The sequence below is a fragment of the Glycine soja genome, chromosome 12 (assembly GCF_004193775.1).
Source record: "Glycine soja cultivar W05 chromosome 12, ASM419377v2, whole genome shotgun sequence".
In the NCBI taxonomy this organism is placed as follows: Eukaryota; Viridiplantae; Streptophyta; class Magnoliopsida; order Fabales; family Fabaceae; genus Glycine; species Glycine soja.
The window spans coordinates 13,753,580-13,768,009 of record NC_041013.1 but is presented as its reverse complement, the minus strand read 5'-3'; the positions used below and the strand labels follow the sequence as shown (position 1 = coordinate 13,768,009).

Sequence of the window (14,430 nt, the reverse complement as noted above, 5' to 3'; positions counted from 1 at the left end):
ATGTTTCATCAAATAATTGTAAGCTGACAGTTCTATTGATATGCATATCTACCATCTACTAACTAATACCACAGTGACTGATTGACAGCTCTGAATAAGTTTTGGGAGGTAAAGGGAAAATCAATACCGAATACATGATCATGAGGCACTATGAACCACATTTTTTATGTACGGAAAATTCTAACCGCCACCAGCCTAAAATTTGCACCCATTAGTTCATGGCCCCTGCCCCCTTAATAATTGTCAATATGATCCACTTTGATTTTTTTTTCATGTACTTTATCTTAACTACTGTAACATGTTACACTGATTCTTGAGAAAGTTCTCAATACAACACCACATGCCATTGTCTCTAAGATGGTCCCACTACTCTTATCTCATAGCCCTCATTCACCAATAACTCATGCAGCCATTGGTTTATTACATATTCCTTTATCTATATATATTTGTGGTTACAGGCATTAGCACCAGCACATAACATTCAAACCCTAAAGCATTCAAAATTGTCTCCTCAAAGCAATACAACAATGGGTTTTCGTTTACCTGGTATCAGAAATGCATTATTTGCAGAAGTTGTGGCGTGTGCAGTTTATCTTTCCAATCGATCTCTGACAAGAAGTGTATGGGAAAGACACCACAAAAAGCATGAAGTGAAAGAAAGCATGGTATTTCTCGCTTAAGGGTCTTTGGGAGTTTAACTCATGTTTATGTCTCAAACGAGAGAAGAAAAAAACTTTATAACAAGAGTGAGAGATTCATCTTCATCAGTTATGATTCAAGCTCAAAGGGTTACAAGTTGAACAACCCAAAACACAAGAAGATGGTAATCAGTCGAGATGTGGTGTTCGACGAAAAAGGAGAATGGGACTTTGAGACTCATGAAAATGAATACAACTTCTTATCTCCACTTGATGAAGAAAAGACACCTCAACATGTTCAACAAGAGCTCATCCCATCAACATCAACCAATCACGGAGACACTTTGCCATCTCTTGAGAGTGAAAGGGCTCTATCACACACAAGAACCGTCCAAGATGTTTTTGATCAACCTGAGAGATTGGATAATATCACACTATTTTGTCTCTTTATAGATTGTGAACCAGTGGACTTTGAAGAAGCCGTGCAAGATAAAAGATGAAGAGATGCGATGGACGAAGAAATTTAATCCATTGAGAAGAATGACACATGGGAGCGCGTCTGCCTTCCAAAAGGGCACAAGGCTATTGGTATCAAGTGGGTGTACAAAACAAAAAAGAATGCCAAGGGAGAAATTGAAAGATACAAGGCAAGGCTAGTTACAAAACGTTGGGATTGATTATGATGAGGTGTTTGCTCCAGTTGCAGCTCAACACAAGTGGAGAATTCATCTGATGGACGCGAAGTCTACCTTCTTGAATGAAGTCCTCGAGGAAGAAGTGTACATCGAGTAATCATTGGGATACAAGGTGAAAGGAGAAGATGACAAAGTTCTTAAGCTAAAGAAGACACTTTATGGACTAAAACAAGCACCGAGAGTATGATATAGTCGCGTTGACAAGTACTTCCATGAAAATAACTTCACAAAGTGCTCACACGAGCATGCCCTTTATGTCAAAATCAAAGATGGAGATATCATGATCGTGTGCATATATGTGGATGACTCGATCTTCATGGAAAGTAATCCAAGTATGTTTGAAAAGTTCAAGAAAGCAATGATCAAGGAGTTCGAGATGACCGATATTGGACTAATGTCATACTATCTTGGGATTGAGGTAAAGCAGAAGCAAGATGGAATCTTCATTTCACAGCAAAAATACGCAAAAGAGATGCTCAAGAAATTGAAGATGGATAGTTGCCAACCAATTGGAACACCGGTGGAGTGCAAAATGAAGTTATCAAAGTTTGACGAAGCAGAAAAGGTGGATGCTACAAATTTAAAGAGTTTGGTGGGTAGTTTGTGATATCTGACGTGCACAAGACCAAACATTCAATATGCTATTGGACTCATCATTCGATACATGGAAACTCCAACCACTACTCATTTCAAGGCCGCAAAACGAATTATTTGCTATATAAAAGGAACAATCGACCTGTGAGGCAAAATATGTAGCATCTACTTCATGCGTTTGTTGTGCAGGCTGGCTTAGCAATTTGTTAAAAGAGTTGGGCACGTCACAAGAAGAGTCGACCAAGATCTTTGTGGATAATAAGTCAACCATTGCTCTAAGAAAGAATCTAGTGTTCCATGATCAAAGCAAACATATTGATACCCATTACAACTACATAAGGGAGTGCATTGCAAGAAAGGATGTACATGCAGAATATGTGAAGTCTCAAGACCAAGTAGCTGACATCTTCACCAAGCCACCCAAGCAAGAAGACTTTATCAAGTTAAGAATCTTACTTGGAATGGTAAATAGTTTAGGGGGGGGGGGTGTTGAATAATATAAACTTGATTTAGTTCATTAATCAAGTGTTAAGCCCATTAAGTTTGTGCTATTACTTCAAAGAAAATTTTAGAGAATTGTAGAAATAAGTAGAAGTAATATTTAATTGGAAGAAGTGTGTAGAACTAAGTAGTCGGGTGAAGTAGAACTCTTTCTTGAAGTGTGTGGAATCTTTCTTGATATATCTAGAACTCTCCCTTGAAGCCTATAAATGGGAGAAAGGTTGTCATTTATAAAGTATCCAACGAAGCCAAAACAAAAGCATTTCTCAAGTAATAAAAACTAGCATTCTTTCAAATATTTTCTCCTCCATTTCTCTCAAATACTTTCTATAACCTTCTCCTTTCCAACAGAGTATTGGTTCTTGATGGGTCTAACTGCTTCTTTCTGTCTCCAATCTATTGAGTCTGGTAGCGCAGTCACATTTTCATACTTAAAAGTGGTTGTAGTTATGAATGAGAAACGCATGTGCCCATTGAATCTATTTCTTGGTGCAATGAACTCCTCAATGGTGAGGTCTGCAAATCGATTAATGCCTAGCAAAATGACACCCGAATCGTACATAGCAAAATGACAAGACTAACTTCAAATTAGCCTTATGGGCAAGAGTACAAAACAGCACTCATAAAACGTCTAAAAGAAACGTATGCGGCAGAACACCAGCTAGTACATACTAACAATGACCATTTTATTTGTCGTTAACTCGTTATAGTTGTCAACTTATCATTAGTTTTGTTTTTTGTTGTAACAGTTTAGTTTAAGGAAGGAGACGTCGATCAGGGGATTCATACGAATATTCTGTTAAACCAAGGCTAATTCATTCTGAAGGAAATTTCATTCCACCAAGCCACATCTTCCTTAATTGAGTTTATTGTCCTCAATGGATACTCTATTGGTTAACTGAGGTCTTAAATTCAAAGGAATCAAATATAACTGAGGATGTGTGACGTCACTGAGGTGTGATATGTTGCGTGAGTTGGCCTGTCGATCATGCACTTTAAATTCTTGTCATGAAACACAATACACGTACCAATTATATTGATTCACGTGCTCAATTGTCATTATAATAGTATTTCATGTTCTATAACAAAGAATGCAAGCATTAGTTGGGAAGATTGTAAGCTCTACAAGCAATCAGAAAATTTGACTCTAGCTGTGGAACTTCAAAGCACTCAAAACTCACTCTCCACCCAAGTTTTGACGAAGCCAACAAATGAAACACTCTTAACACAAGACAAGTGAAAGTCAAGAATAGAAGAAATAGTAGCACAATGAAGTCAAGGTTGAAGACAGAATTGAAGATCAATGAGTCTTAAGTATATATAGTAAACTTTTCAAGTTTTAAAATAAAGACTTAACCATGTTTTTTTCTGTAAATATTCTCTCTAAATCTTGTGTTATTTCAATAGTTAATGCGAAGAAACTATATAATTAATGTTTGAAGGTTTTTTTTTTGAAAAAAATCTTTCGGGTTAAATTTGATAATTTGATTATTGACTTTTGAGTTGAATGTTTAAAATGCGTTAATCAATTTTATAGGATATGACATTAGAATTTGAAGAATGAAAATTTTGAGTAAAAGAAATTAGAATTTAAAGATTTTAGGTAAAAAAATTTAACAATAGAACCATTTTTAATTAATTTGGCTTGAAAATTTTTAAGACCAAAATTACACTCAATTTAAATTAAAGAACTAAAGGGTAATTCAACCTCTAACTAAAGATTCAATTTAATTAATATCCACATGATATTATTTTGGTAGGATTAGCACAATACAATATGTTAAAAAAATTAAATCATGTATTTATTTACAATATCAAGGTATTTTTTTAATAGTATATAAAGTTTTTAATAATTTTATTTATATAACCGCGCAATGAGCGAGTCACGATCTAGTTATAACTTATTCCAAGTACGGTTGAAATAGGCATATTTATTCTTTTAATAATCCACTAAAAAGTCCCTTGTCTTTGGTACACGAGAAAAGAACTAGAATAACGAACTATAACAAGTCCCTTTATTGTCGTGTCGAAACTCGTTTTTGGAAAGCTGGAAGAAGTGCAACCTTTTTATTCGCGTATGCCTTAGAAATATGACATTAGAAGTGCAACCTCGATTTTTATAATTCCAATGTTTTCCAATACGTTACGGTGACAAATAATTTGTCCAGAGTACCTACACCTGCATATGCATACAAATACAATACAAGAGTCATATTCAAAAAGCTCTCATTTCTACATGTAGAGAAAGGTGCTTTCAGATTTGAGTTGAAAACAAGAAACATGAATTTACCATTCAAGTTAACTTTGCTATAAATACAACAAATTAAATAATCTTGGTACCAACACAGCACATCTTTCTCACATTTCACTAACCAACTTCAAGTAATTGTTCCATAATTGTCACACACACTACGCTATAGCTACCATACCATGGTTGCCAAAAATCATTTCTATCATATTTCATTTACAATGCTTCCCTGAATGGCTTTCTTGGCTTCTCAAGTCACATGTCGCACTCTCCAAGATGCATCCATGTATGAGAGGCACGAGGAATGGATGAGTCGTTATGGCAAGGTGTATAAGGACCCTTGGGAACGGGAAAAGCGTTTCAGGATATTCAAGGAAAATATGAATTACATTGAAACCTCCAAGAATGCCGCCATTAAACCTTACAAGCTAGTCATTAATCAATTTGCAGACCTCAACAACGAGGAGTTCATTGCACCCCAAAATATATTCAAGGGGATGATCATTTGTCGTCTTCTTTCTCGTAAATACACCTTCTCTTTTTCGTTCATTGTCTTCTTCCTCCATCCAAGTAAGAATGCGAGTTGAAACGGGATGATGTTCTTTTTCTCCTTGATCACGACCCCACTGATCTCGTTCATATTTTTACCACACTGATCCGGGTAGCATAAAAACAATTGCTAAATAAATATTTTTGAACATATTTTCAATATATTTTTATTTAAAGATATTTTTAAAGATATTTTCAATAAATATTTTTAAAGATGTTTTCTATAAAAGAGTTACTACTATTTGAAATCTTATGTCTATTATATAAGATAGATATATCAATTATTTTTTACTGTATTTTTTAGTTTATTCTAATACTACTAACTAATTTTCTTATTCTTTTAATTAACAAACATAACAAAAAAAATATTAACAGCACATAAATTTAACTACAAAAGTACATACAAAGTAACTAAAAAATTATGCTCTAATTTTATCCAATTCTAGCTTCTATTTTTCTTTATCTGTATATTTTTTCTTTAAAAAATAAAAAACAAAATTATAAAATTTAATTTAATAAATAAGTTATTTTAAAACCAATTAAAAAACTATATAATATAATATTTATATTTTATAATATTTTAAATTAAAAAAAAACAAAAAGAAGAGAAAAAGTCCCAAGTGGTATATATTGGAAATTAAATTGCAAAGTAGTGAAGATTGGAAAAAAGTAGGAGAGAGAAAGTGTATTTACGAACAAAACTGACATATGTGTTCCTCATTCACAACAAAGGAGCAGTTACACCTGTCAAGGACCAAGGCCATTGTGGTTAGTGCATGATAATTGATTTACCAAATCAAATTAAATTGAATGATTCTCTTACTACTAATATACCTTGTATTGTAGGATTTTGTTGGGCATTTTATGATGTTGCTTCGACGGAAGGAATTCTTGCACTGACGGCTGGAAAATTGATCTCTTTGTCAGAACAAGAACTTGTTGATTGTGACACAAAGGGTGTGGACCAAGGTTGTGAGGGTGACCTTATGGATGATGCTTTCTGTAACACCCTCTACCCTCACAAATAACGAATACAAGGAAATAAAATCATGCGGAATTTTTTATTTTATTTTAAACATATTGACTTTAAATTGATTTCAAAAGATAAAGGGTTCACATTCACTTAATGAAAACATAGTAGTAATTGTTCGAATAAAAACAACAAAGTTATCCCGGCTCAAAATAAGGTTGTCCATACTGAATGAATAATAAAAAAAAAACTAAAACAGAAACGTAACACAACTATATCGTTTACGGAAAATATATCATGTGAAGAAAATCCTATGTCTCAATGTCACACTTATCAGAGCATGTCTTTATCACAGACTAAGTCTCTCTGGCTCTAACATGGGATTCATCATATGATTGCTCACCTGAACAAATGGCAATCAGCCCAAACACAAACACACACCGGGAATGAGTTATCACATTCATATATAATAAAATGTTAGAGCATGCGAAACATAATACTTACAACTGAATTTATATAATTAACACCATTTCAACAAAATCACACATATTATGCACATCCATTCAAGTTCATCCACTCCAGAAAATAACATCAAACCACAATTATTAATCCAATGAAAGTCAAACACATGCGTTATGCAACAAATACTCTAGACTCAAGCCTACATGCAATGTGGTATCATTTTTCAGTGAAAAACCTCGTTGGGCGCGTAGGAGTACATGACAGGACATGCCTCACAATGGGCAAGTCAGGTCACGCTCACTAAGTGAAATCATAGGGAGACCAGTCAGGGTCACGCTGTTCTGCGAAAATGCTCCAACCATGTGGAATCGGCATAGACTTACAAGAGCACTCAAACCGGATAACCCCCAAGGCCTACACTCCGAAGAGTCTGTCAGAGCCTCTCCCTCCTGATTCAGGTCCAACCCAAAAAAAAAATATTTAAACACACAGACTCTACCTATGAATTATGCAATGCACACAACTACTCAATTTTTTTCAAAATCTCGATTGTATAAATTTTTTAAAAAATATGTATTTTAACTCAGTGCACCTCAAGTGATTAACTCGTCAGGTTCCCACAGTGGATCTCATCACAACTCATCGTGCATTAACTCGTCGCTCTTAAAGGGTCTTACAGTTGTGTAATTACATAATTCATGGCTCACAACTTAAAATATACAACATCTCAAGAGTCATGTAATTCACAATCCATTACGTATCAATTGATTATCACTTACACATCATCTCAATCACATTTTCATAATAAAATAATTTATTGCATCTCATGCACCCTACACATATGATTCAATAGTAACATTTACTTGACACCACAAAATATAAATTAAATCAAAATATATTAATTCAACAAAATAAATAAAAAAAAACTTCTATAACAATTAATCTATAAAGTCACAACAATAATCACTATGAAACAATAATATTTATAACCTTATTTTTATTTATTTATTTATTATTATTATTACACATCAGAGTAAAAGTGTTTACCTGGAATACACTAAGACAAAAATAAATAGAGTACTAAACCATTTTTTTATACTTCCAAATGTTTCCTAATGCTCAAATATATTAATTCAACAAAATAAAAATAATTATTATTAAGCAATAATTTTACACAATATTTAATTTATTATTATACAGATGTAACATATACAACTAAAAAGAAATAAACTAATAATTTCACAACACTATTTAATTTATTTTGATAAAGAAATAAGCAATAGTTTCACAACAATATTTAATTTATAATATTAAACATATCAATTTGCAAAAAAAATAGCTTTCTTACATATGTATTTGATAGTTACAATATAATATTTTTTCTAAACAAAAACTTACTTTATTATTAATTGTATTTGCTAAACAAATATTAAAACATGTAACTAACAAGAAAAAAAATACGTACCTGCCACTTCCAAAATAAAAACAAAAGACGTGGTTATAAAATCTGTCATATATATGTAAATTTGTAAAGCGGAACCCGTAATTGTTGCATAGCCTATGTGAAGTGATATTTACAATTACTAACACATATAATTACATAAAATAATATTTGAATAATATTAAAGTAGAAACCATGACTACTGAACAACTAATGATGAAGGAATATTTACAACATATTTAAACGGAAAGCATAACTACTGTACAACAAAGTTGTACCAGGAGGAATCACGTATAGGCACTTTCACTCAAAAAGCTTAATATCTATCTATATATATATATATATATATATATATATATATATATATATATATATATATATATATATATATATATATAACTCACGTACAGACACTTACACCCAAAAAGAAACAAGCTTTATATGTATGTAAGCGCCAATTAACAACAATCATACACATTAATGTTTAGTAATATATGTATCCACAAAAAAAAAAATCTGATTTCATTATATGATTAGATATAATTCAAAATCAGTCATATACGCATCCTTGCAAACGTGGGTAAGCAATTCATATAATTCATATAATGTGCCTACATATATGATCATTATTATGTAATTTAAATTGAAATCAAAACATTGAAACAAGAAAATAATTCATACGAAATCAAAACTTGCAATATATGTAAATAAATCAAATTTGTAAAAAATGAAATTCAGTCACATGACAAGCATAAATTTGGGGAAATCAGTTAAGAAACAACCCAAAATACCCAAAAATTGATCATCTAGGAATCCTATACATGCTCATTCTAATCCACAAGCGTGAATAACTCATCCCTTACCTCGACGTAATCCCTCAATCGTTCGTCGTTAGCAATTGTGGCGTCTCTGGTGCTCTCTAGAGCTCATCCTCCAGTTGCTCTGTTAGGGTTCTTGTGTGTCAGAAGAAGAGAAAGGGACAGATGTGTTTTGTATAAGCTGCTCTAGGTTAACATTTGATTTTTATAGTGGAAATTTACGACCTAATTATATTATTTTATTTTATTTTTACTTATTTATTAATTTCTTATTTATTTATTAAAAGTTATGGCTGTTACACTTTCAAATTCATCATTCAAAATCTTGGAGTCAAGATGCCAATTGGGTGTTGATGGAAAGTGCAATGCAAATGAAGAAGTCAACCCTGCTACTACTATTACTGGGTAAGAGGATGTTCCTGCCAACAATGAGAAGGCACTGCAAAAAGTTGTGGCCAATCAACCAGTTTCTATAGCTATTGATGCGTGTGACTCTGACTTTCAGTTTTACAAGAGGGGTGTCTTCACTGGTTCATGTGGAACTGAGTTGGATCATGGTGTCACTATTGTGGGATATGGTGTTAGTCATGATGGGACTCAATATTGGTTGGTTAAGAACTCGTGGGAAACTGAGTGGGTATATATATAGAGAGAGTATTGCCAGAGTCTTGCTTAACCACACAAAAACATGGTGTATGAAATATGAATTTTTCATTCTAATAGTCCTTTCTCCGTTTTCTCTAGAAAGGGAGATGTTTACAAGTTGAGAAGACGCGTATTGTTCAAAATGTATTTTGAAATAGCTGGTTCCTTTTGGTTTTTCTTTAAAAAATAGTAAATAAATAAATAAATAAAAATAAGAATAAAAAATTAGGTTATCAGTTTTCTAACTATATAAAGAAACTTTAGCCCTAGTACAGTTTTTACAAAACAATTTTTGTTCTTTTTTCTCGAACGCTCAAGAACTCTAATAGAGCAATTGGAGTAGGAGTTCTAGAGAACGTCAGAAACGTCACCATTGATAATGAAGAACACTTGAGCGACTACATCGAGATAAGAGATGAGTTACTTATGCTTGGCGGTTAGAATGAACAAGTGTAGGGATCTCTATGATCAATTTTGGGCTAGAGGGTGTCACATCCTCACTAATCTATGTTAGTCTCCTAGAGTGTGAGATTTATTTTAATTCAAGCAAGAAGTTATACGTTGGAAGGCATCTTTGCTGCAAGGAATTGTGAGGCCACCCATGGGATGGTCATGTCCAAACTCTTTCTCAACTTTACTCAACAATTCCTTGAATGAAGGTTGGTTCAAGTATGATACTGGGATAATGAACCGATTCATTTTCTCTCGGACAGAAACTGCAACTTAGTCCTTTGGTGCATCCACCACTTCTGAAGATGCTTGATTTGCTGCAAATAATGCATTTCTGATACCAGGTAAAAGAAAACCCATTGTTGTATTGCTTTGAGGAGACAATTGTTTCAGAAAAGTATAGACAATTTTGAATGCTTTAGGGTTTGAATGTTATGTGCTGGTGCTAATGCCTATAACCACGAATATATATAGATAAAGAAATATGTAATAAACCAATGGCTGCATGAGTTATTGGTGAATGAGGGGTATGAGATAAGAGTAATGGGACCATCTTAGAGACACTGGCATGTGGTGTTGTCTTAGGGACTTTCTCAAGAATCAGTGTAACATGTTACAGTAGTTAAGATAAAGTATATGAAAAAAAATCAAAGTAGATCATACTGACAATTATTAAGGGGGCAGGGGCAATGAACTAATGGGTGAAAATTTAGCGGTTAGAATTTTAGGCTGATCAGCTTACAATTATTTGATGAAATATGTGAGATTATTTGTTGTTTGGAGCAACAGAATACCATGGGATTCCGCATACATGGTATTATTAGGTGGGCTTCGTCCCAAGCAACCTCATCAAGGGTTGCCAAAAGGCTATCTTGCAGTCTATGTTGGAGATAAGCTGTAACTCATGCTAATGTAGACTGGATAGATTAATTGAGCCAAATTTGTACAGACGTATGATATTTTCTATTCTGTACAGAATTTAAAACCTGTTGCCTGAATGAGAATGTCACACAAGACAGGGTGAAGTTAACATTGTAACAATTAACAGAAAACACAGAGGATTTGCTTGAGTAGTTGAATTCATTGTCACAACACAAAAAAAATTAGAAATACTGTAACTTTTCTCATTCTATAATGTTTCTTTTCTCTCTTTATCGAGAAAGGAATATCTTTACAAGTTGACAACACCCTATTGTACAAAATGTCTTAATTAATCTATGTCAGTCTCCTAGTGTGAGCTTTGTTGTCAATTCAAGCAAGAAGTTATATGTTGGAATACATCTTCACTGCAAGGAATTGTGAGGCCGCCCATTGGATGATGATATCCAAAATCTTCCTCAGTTTGACTTAACAAGTCCTGGAATAATGGTTGGTTCAAGTATGATACTGGAATCACAAACCGCCTCATTTTCTCTCCAACATAGACTGCAAGGTAGCCCTTCGGCACATCCATGACTTTTGAAGATGCAAATTTGTTTGCAGAAAATGATGTCTTCCTGATTCCAGGTAAGCGAAAACCCATTGTTGTATGTGTTCAAACTTATGAAGAGAGTGTCAAATAAGACTTGTAAAGAAGATGGAAGTTTTTGAGCTCAAAATTCTTTAGGATGTAAATGATTTTTGTTGTGCTAAATCCTTGCAGCCATGAATATATATAGAACAAAGAGTTTATCAGAAATCTTTGGCTAGATGTATGATTGAGGGGGGAAGGCAATCAGATAACCCATGGGACCGACAGGGAGACAGGGGCATATGGTGTTGCCTTAGAGGACTTTCTCATGAATTACCTAACATGTTATAGTATGTATAATGTCAAACCCTAGAAATATAATGGTCTATGATCTTTCGCTATGTGTTGCCTTATAATTCATCATCCAGGATATTTCTTCCAGCTGTCTATTTTTTCACAGACAGTACTCCAGCATAACTAACGTGATGAAAACATGTCCAAAGCATGTCTTCAAAAGTATGGAATACCAATTAATGCATTAAAAAAAGTTAGGATTCACTTAGGCACGCCTCGTTTAGTTACAAGTTGAGGCTTTAAGTTGCCCATTGGTTGATAAGGTGGTGTTACACACGTCTACACAACTTTGCAAAGGACAAGGGCATATGGAGCTGTCCTAAAGGACTTCATAGATCCAAAACAGTGGAAATAAGATGAGGACGAACATTGAATGCATCATCATATCATCTGGCATCGTGAACCACATTTTTCTGCACGTCAAATACTAAGACAACACCACATGCCATGTCTCTCATTCGGTCCCATGACTCCGATCTCGTATCCCATATTCAGCAATAATTCAAGTACCCAATTAATGGTTTCTTGCAAATCTTTCTATCTATATATATTCATGGCTGCAAGCGTTTTAGAGCAACCCAAATCATTCACATTCTAAGGCATTCAAAATACTACGGAAACTTAAAACTATTCTCTTCTCAAATCAATACTACAATTTCTCTTCTCAAATCAATACTACAATGGGTTTTCGCTTACCTGGTATCAGAAAGTCATTATTTGCAGCAAATCAAGCATCTTCAAAAGCGGTGGATGCACCAAAGGGCTATCTTGCAGTCTATGTTGGAGATAAAATGAAGCGGTTTGTGATTCCTGTTTCATACTTGAACCAACCTTTATTCCAGGACTTGTTGAGTGAAGCTGAGGAAGAGTTTGGCTATGATCATCCCATGGGTGGCCTCACAATTCCTTGCAGTGAAGATACCTTCCAACATATAACTTCTTTCTTGAACAGACCATAATTCTCATACTTTAGGAGTACTGACATAGCTTAGAGGAGACATTTTGTACAATAGGCGTGTTCTGAAAATGTATAGATCCCCCTTTGTCACGAGAGATGGAAAAATCATAATATATTAGTTTTTTTGTTTAGTTACAATGATTTCAACAACTCAAGCTCTGCTTGTCTTTACTTTATGTTTATTAGTTTCAATCTTGCCTTCTCTCTGTATGAGCCAGGTAGGTTGAATTCTGTTAAAAAATGAGACTTAGGAGAAGTATTTTCCCTAGGACCATAGACAGATAAAATTACTTAGGAGAAACAGAACATATTCAATTAGTAATTATACATATCAAATTAAAATTTTAACCTGTGCATTGCCCTATAAACACACAAGGAAATTTTCCTGGCAAAGAAAGTGCAAAATAAAATTGGACTTAACTTCAAGGTTTATTTTCTTCCTTGAATCGACGTAGACTACTCTTGTGACAAAAGCTTTCTCTTATACGACTCACAAATGGTATGGCTCATTATCTCTAACCCTATATGGGTAGAAGTGAACAAACCAACGATTTTACATAACTTCTTTCAATTAGATAAGTTGAAACTATGACCATACAATGCATAAAGCATAGTCCAAAAATACGTTGCGGATTTCTTGTTCGGATCATGGATACACATGGGAAATACATTAGGGAACTAGTAATTAACATGATTATCAAGATCGCGTAATATCTCCAACAAAATTACTGCAATTAATCCCTAATGTTTATAATTAGCTGACAGTCTGATCATGCTGATATATATCAACAAGTTAAATTTGATAGTGATACTGTTGTATATATTAAAGTACATTGAGATTTGGCAGAAGCAAAAAGCTATTAAACAATGTCTTGTGTTGCATTCTCATTCAGGAAACAGGTTTCAACTTCTGTACAAAACAGAAAATCCTTACAATAAAAGAAAATGGCTTCTGGACAAATTTTCATGTCATTAAAGTGACAGGTGACAGTTAGGAACTCATCCTTCTTACATGGTATTGTGAGACTGTTGAAGATATACTTTTGTAACTGCATAATATTTTATTTTTCAGTTTTTAAAATAGGATTTAGTAAATAAGTTGGTTTCCTATATTTTAGGAGTAAGTCAATTTTAATGGATTAGCCTAGTCAATAAGTGGTTCTTATCTTTAAGGAGCAAGTTAGTTTTAATATTCTGTTTTGCTAATATCTTGTTATCCAATTAGTTTATCTTTTGCTATTTATTGTATCGCTGCTGAGAACAATTTGAATTAGAATAGAATAATTTTATTTCCTCCATATACGTATTGTCTCTCTTCTCTCCTCTATTTTTTTATAATTTCTTCCACAAAATCAACAATTGGTATCCAAAGCCTTATTCTTACGAGACCTGTACCATGGAAGGTGAAGCAAGTTTTTCCCACATAACTCTTACAATCTTTGATGGAAAGAATTATGATCTTTGGGAAGTGAAAATGCAATCCTACATGGAGTCTTTAGATTTGTGGGATGTTGTGGAAGAGGATTATGAAATATATCTGCTGCCTGAAAATCCCACCATGGCCCAAATTAAAAATCACAAGGAAAGAAAGATGAAGAAGGCAAAGGCGAGATCATGTTTTTTCACTGGTGTTTCACAAATGATATTCATCAGAATC

At 33.6% G+C, this 14,430-nt stretch overlaps 2 protein-coding genes and 1 pseudogene across 2 annotated transcripts; all 3 read left to right on the top strand.

Moving 5' to 3' along the window:
* The first annotated feature begins 1,613 nt into the window (after positions 1-1,613).
* Positions 1,614-1,940, top strand: LOC114378780 (uncharacterized mitochondrial protein AtMg00810-like). The gene has a single exon (XM_028337402.1). The coding sequence runs from the start codon at positions 1,614-1,616 to the stop codon at positions 1,938-1,940; it is 327 nt and encodes a 108-aa protein (XP_028193203.1).
* A 2,969-nt stretch (positions 1,941-4,909) lies between these two features.
* LOC114378779 lies at positions 4,910-10,002 on the top strand (annotated as a pseudogene).
* Positions 10,003-12,381: 2,379 nt separating this feature from the next.
* On the top strand, positions 12,382-12,923 carry LOC114380205 (auxin-induced protein 6B-like). The gene has a single exon (XM_028339178.1). It carries the CDS (start codon positions 12,496-12,498, stop codon positions 12,772-12,774), a length of 279 nt encoding a protein of 92 aa, XP_028194979.1. The 5' UTR covers positions 12,382-12,495; the 3' UTR covers positions 12,775-12,923.
* The last annotated feature ends 1,507 nt before the right edge of the window (positions 12,924-14,430 follow it).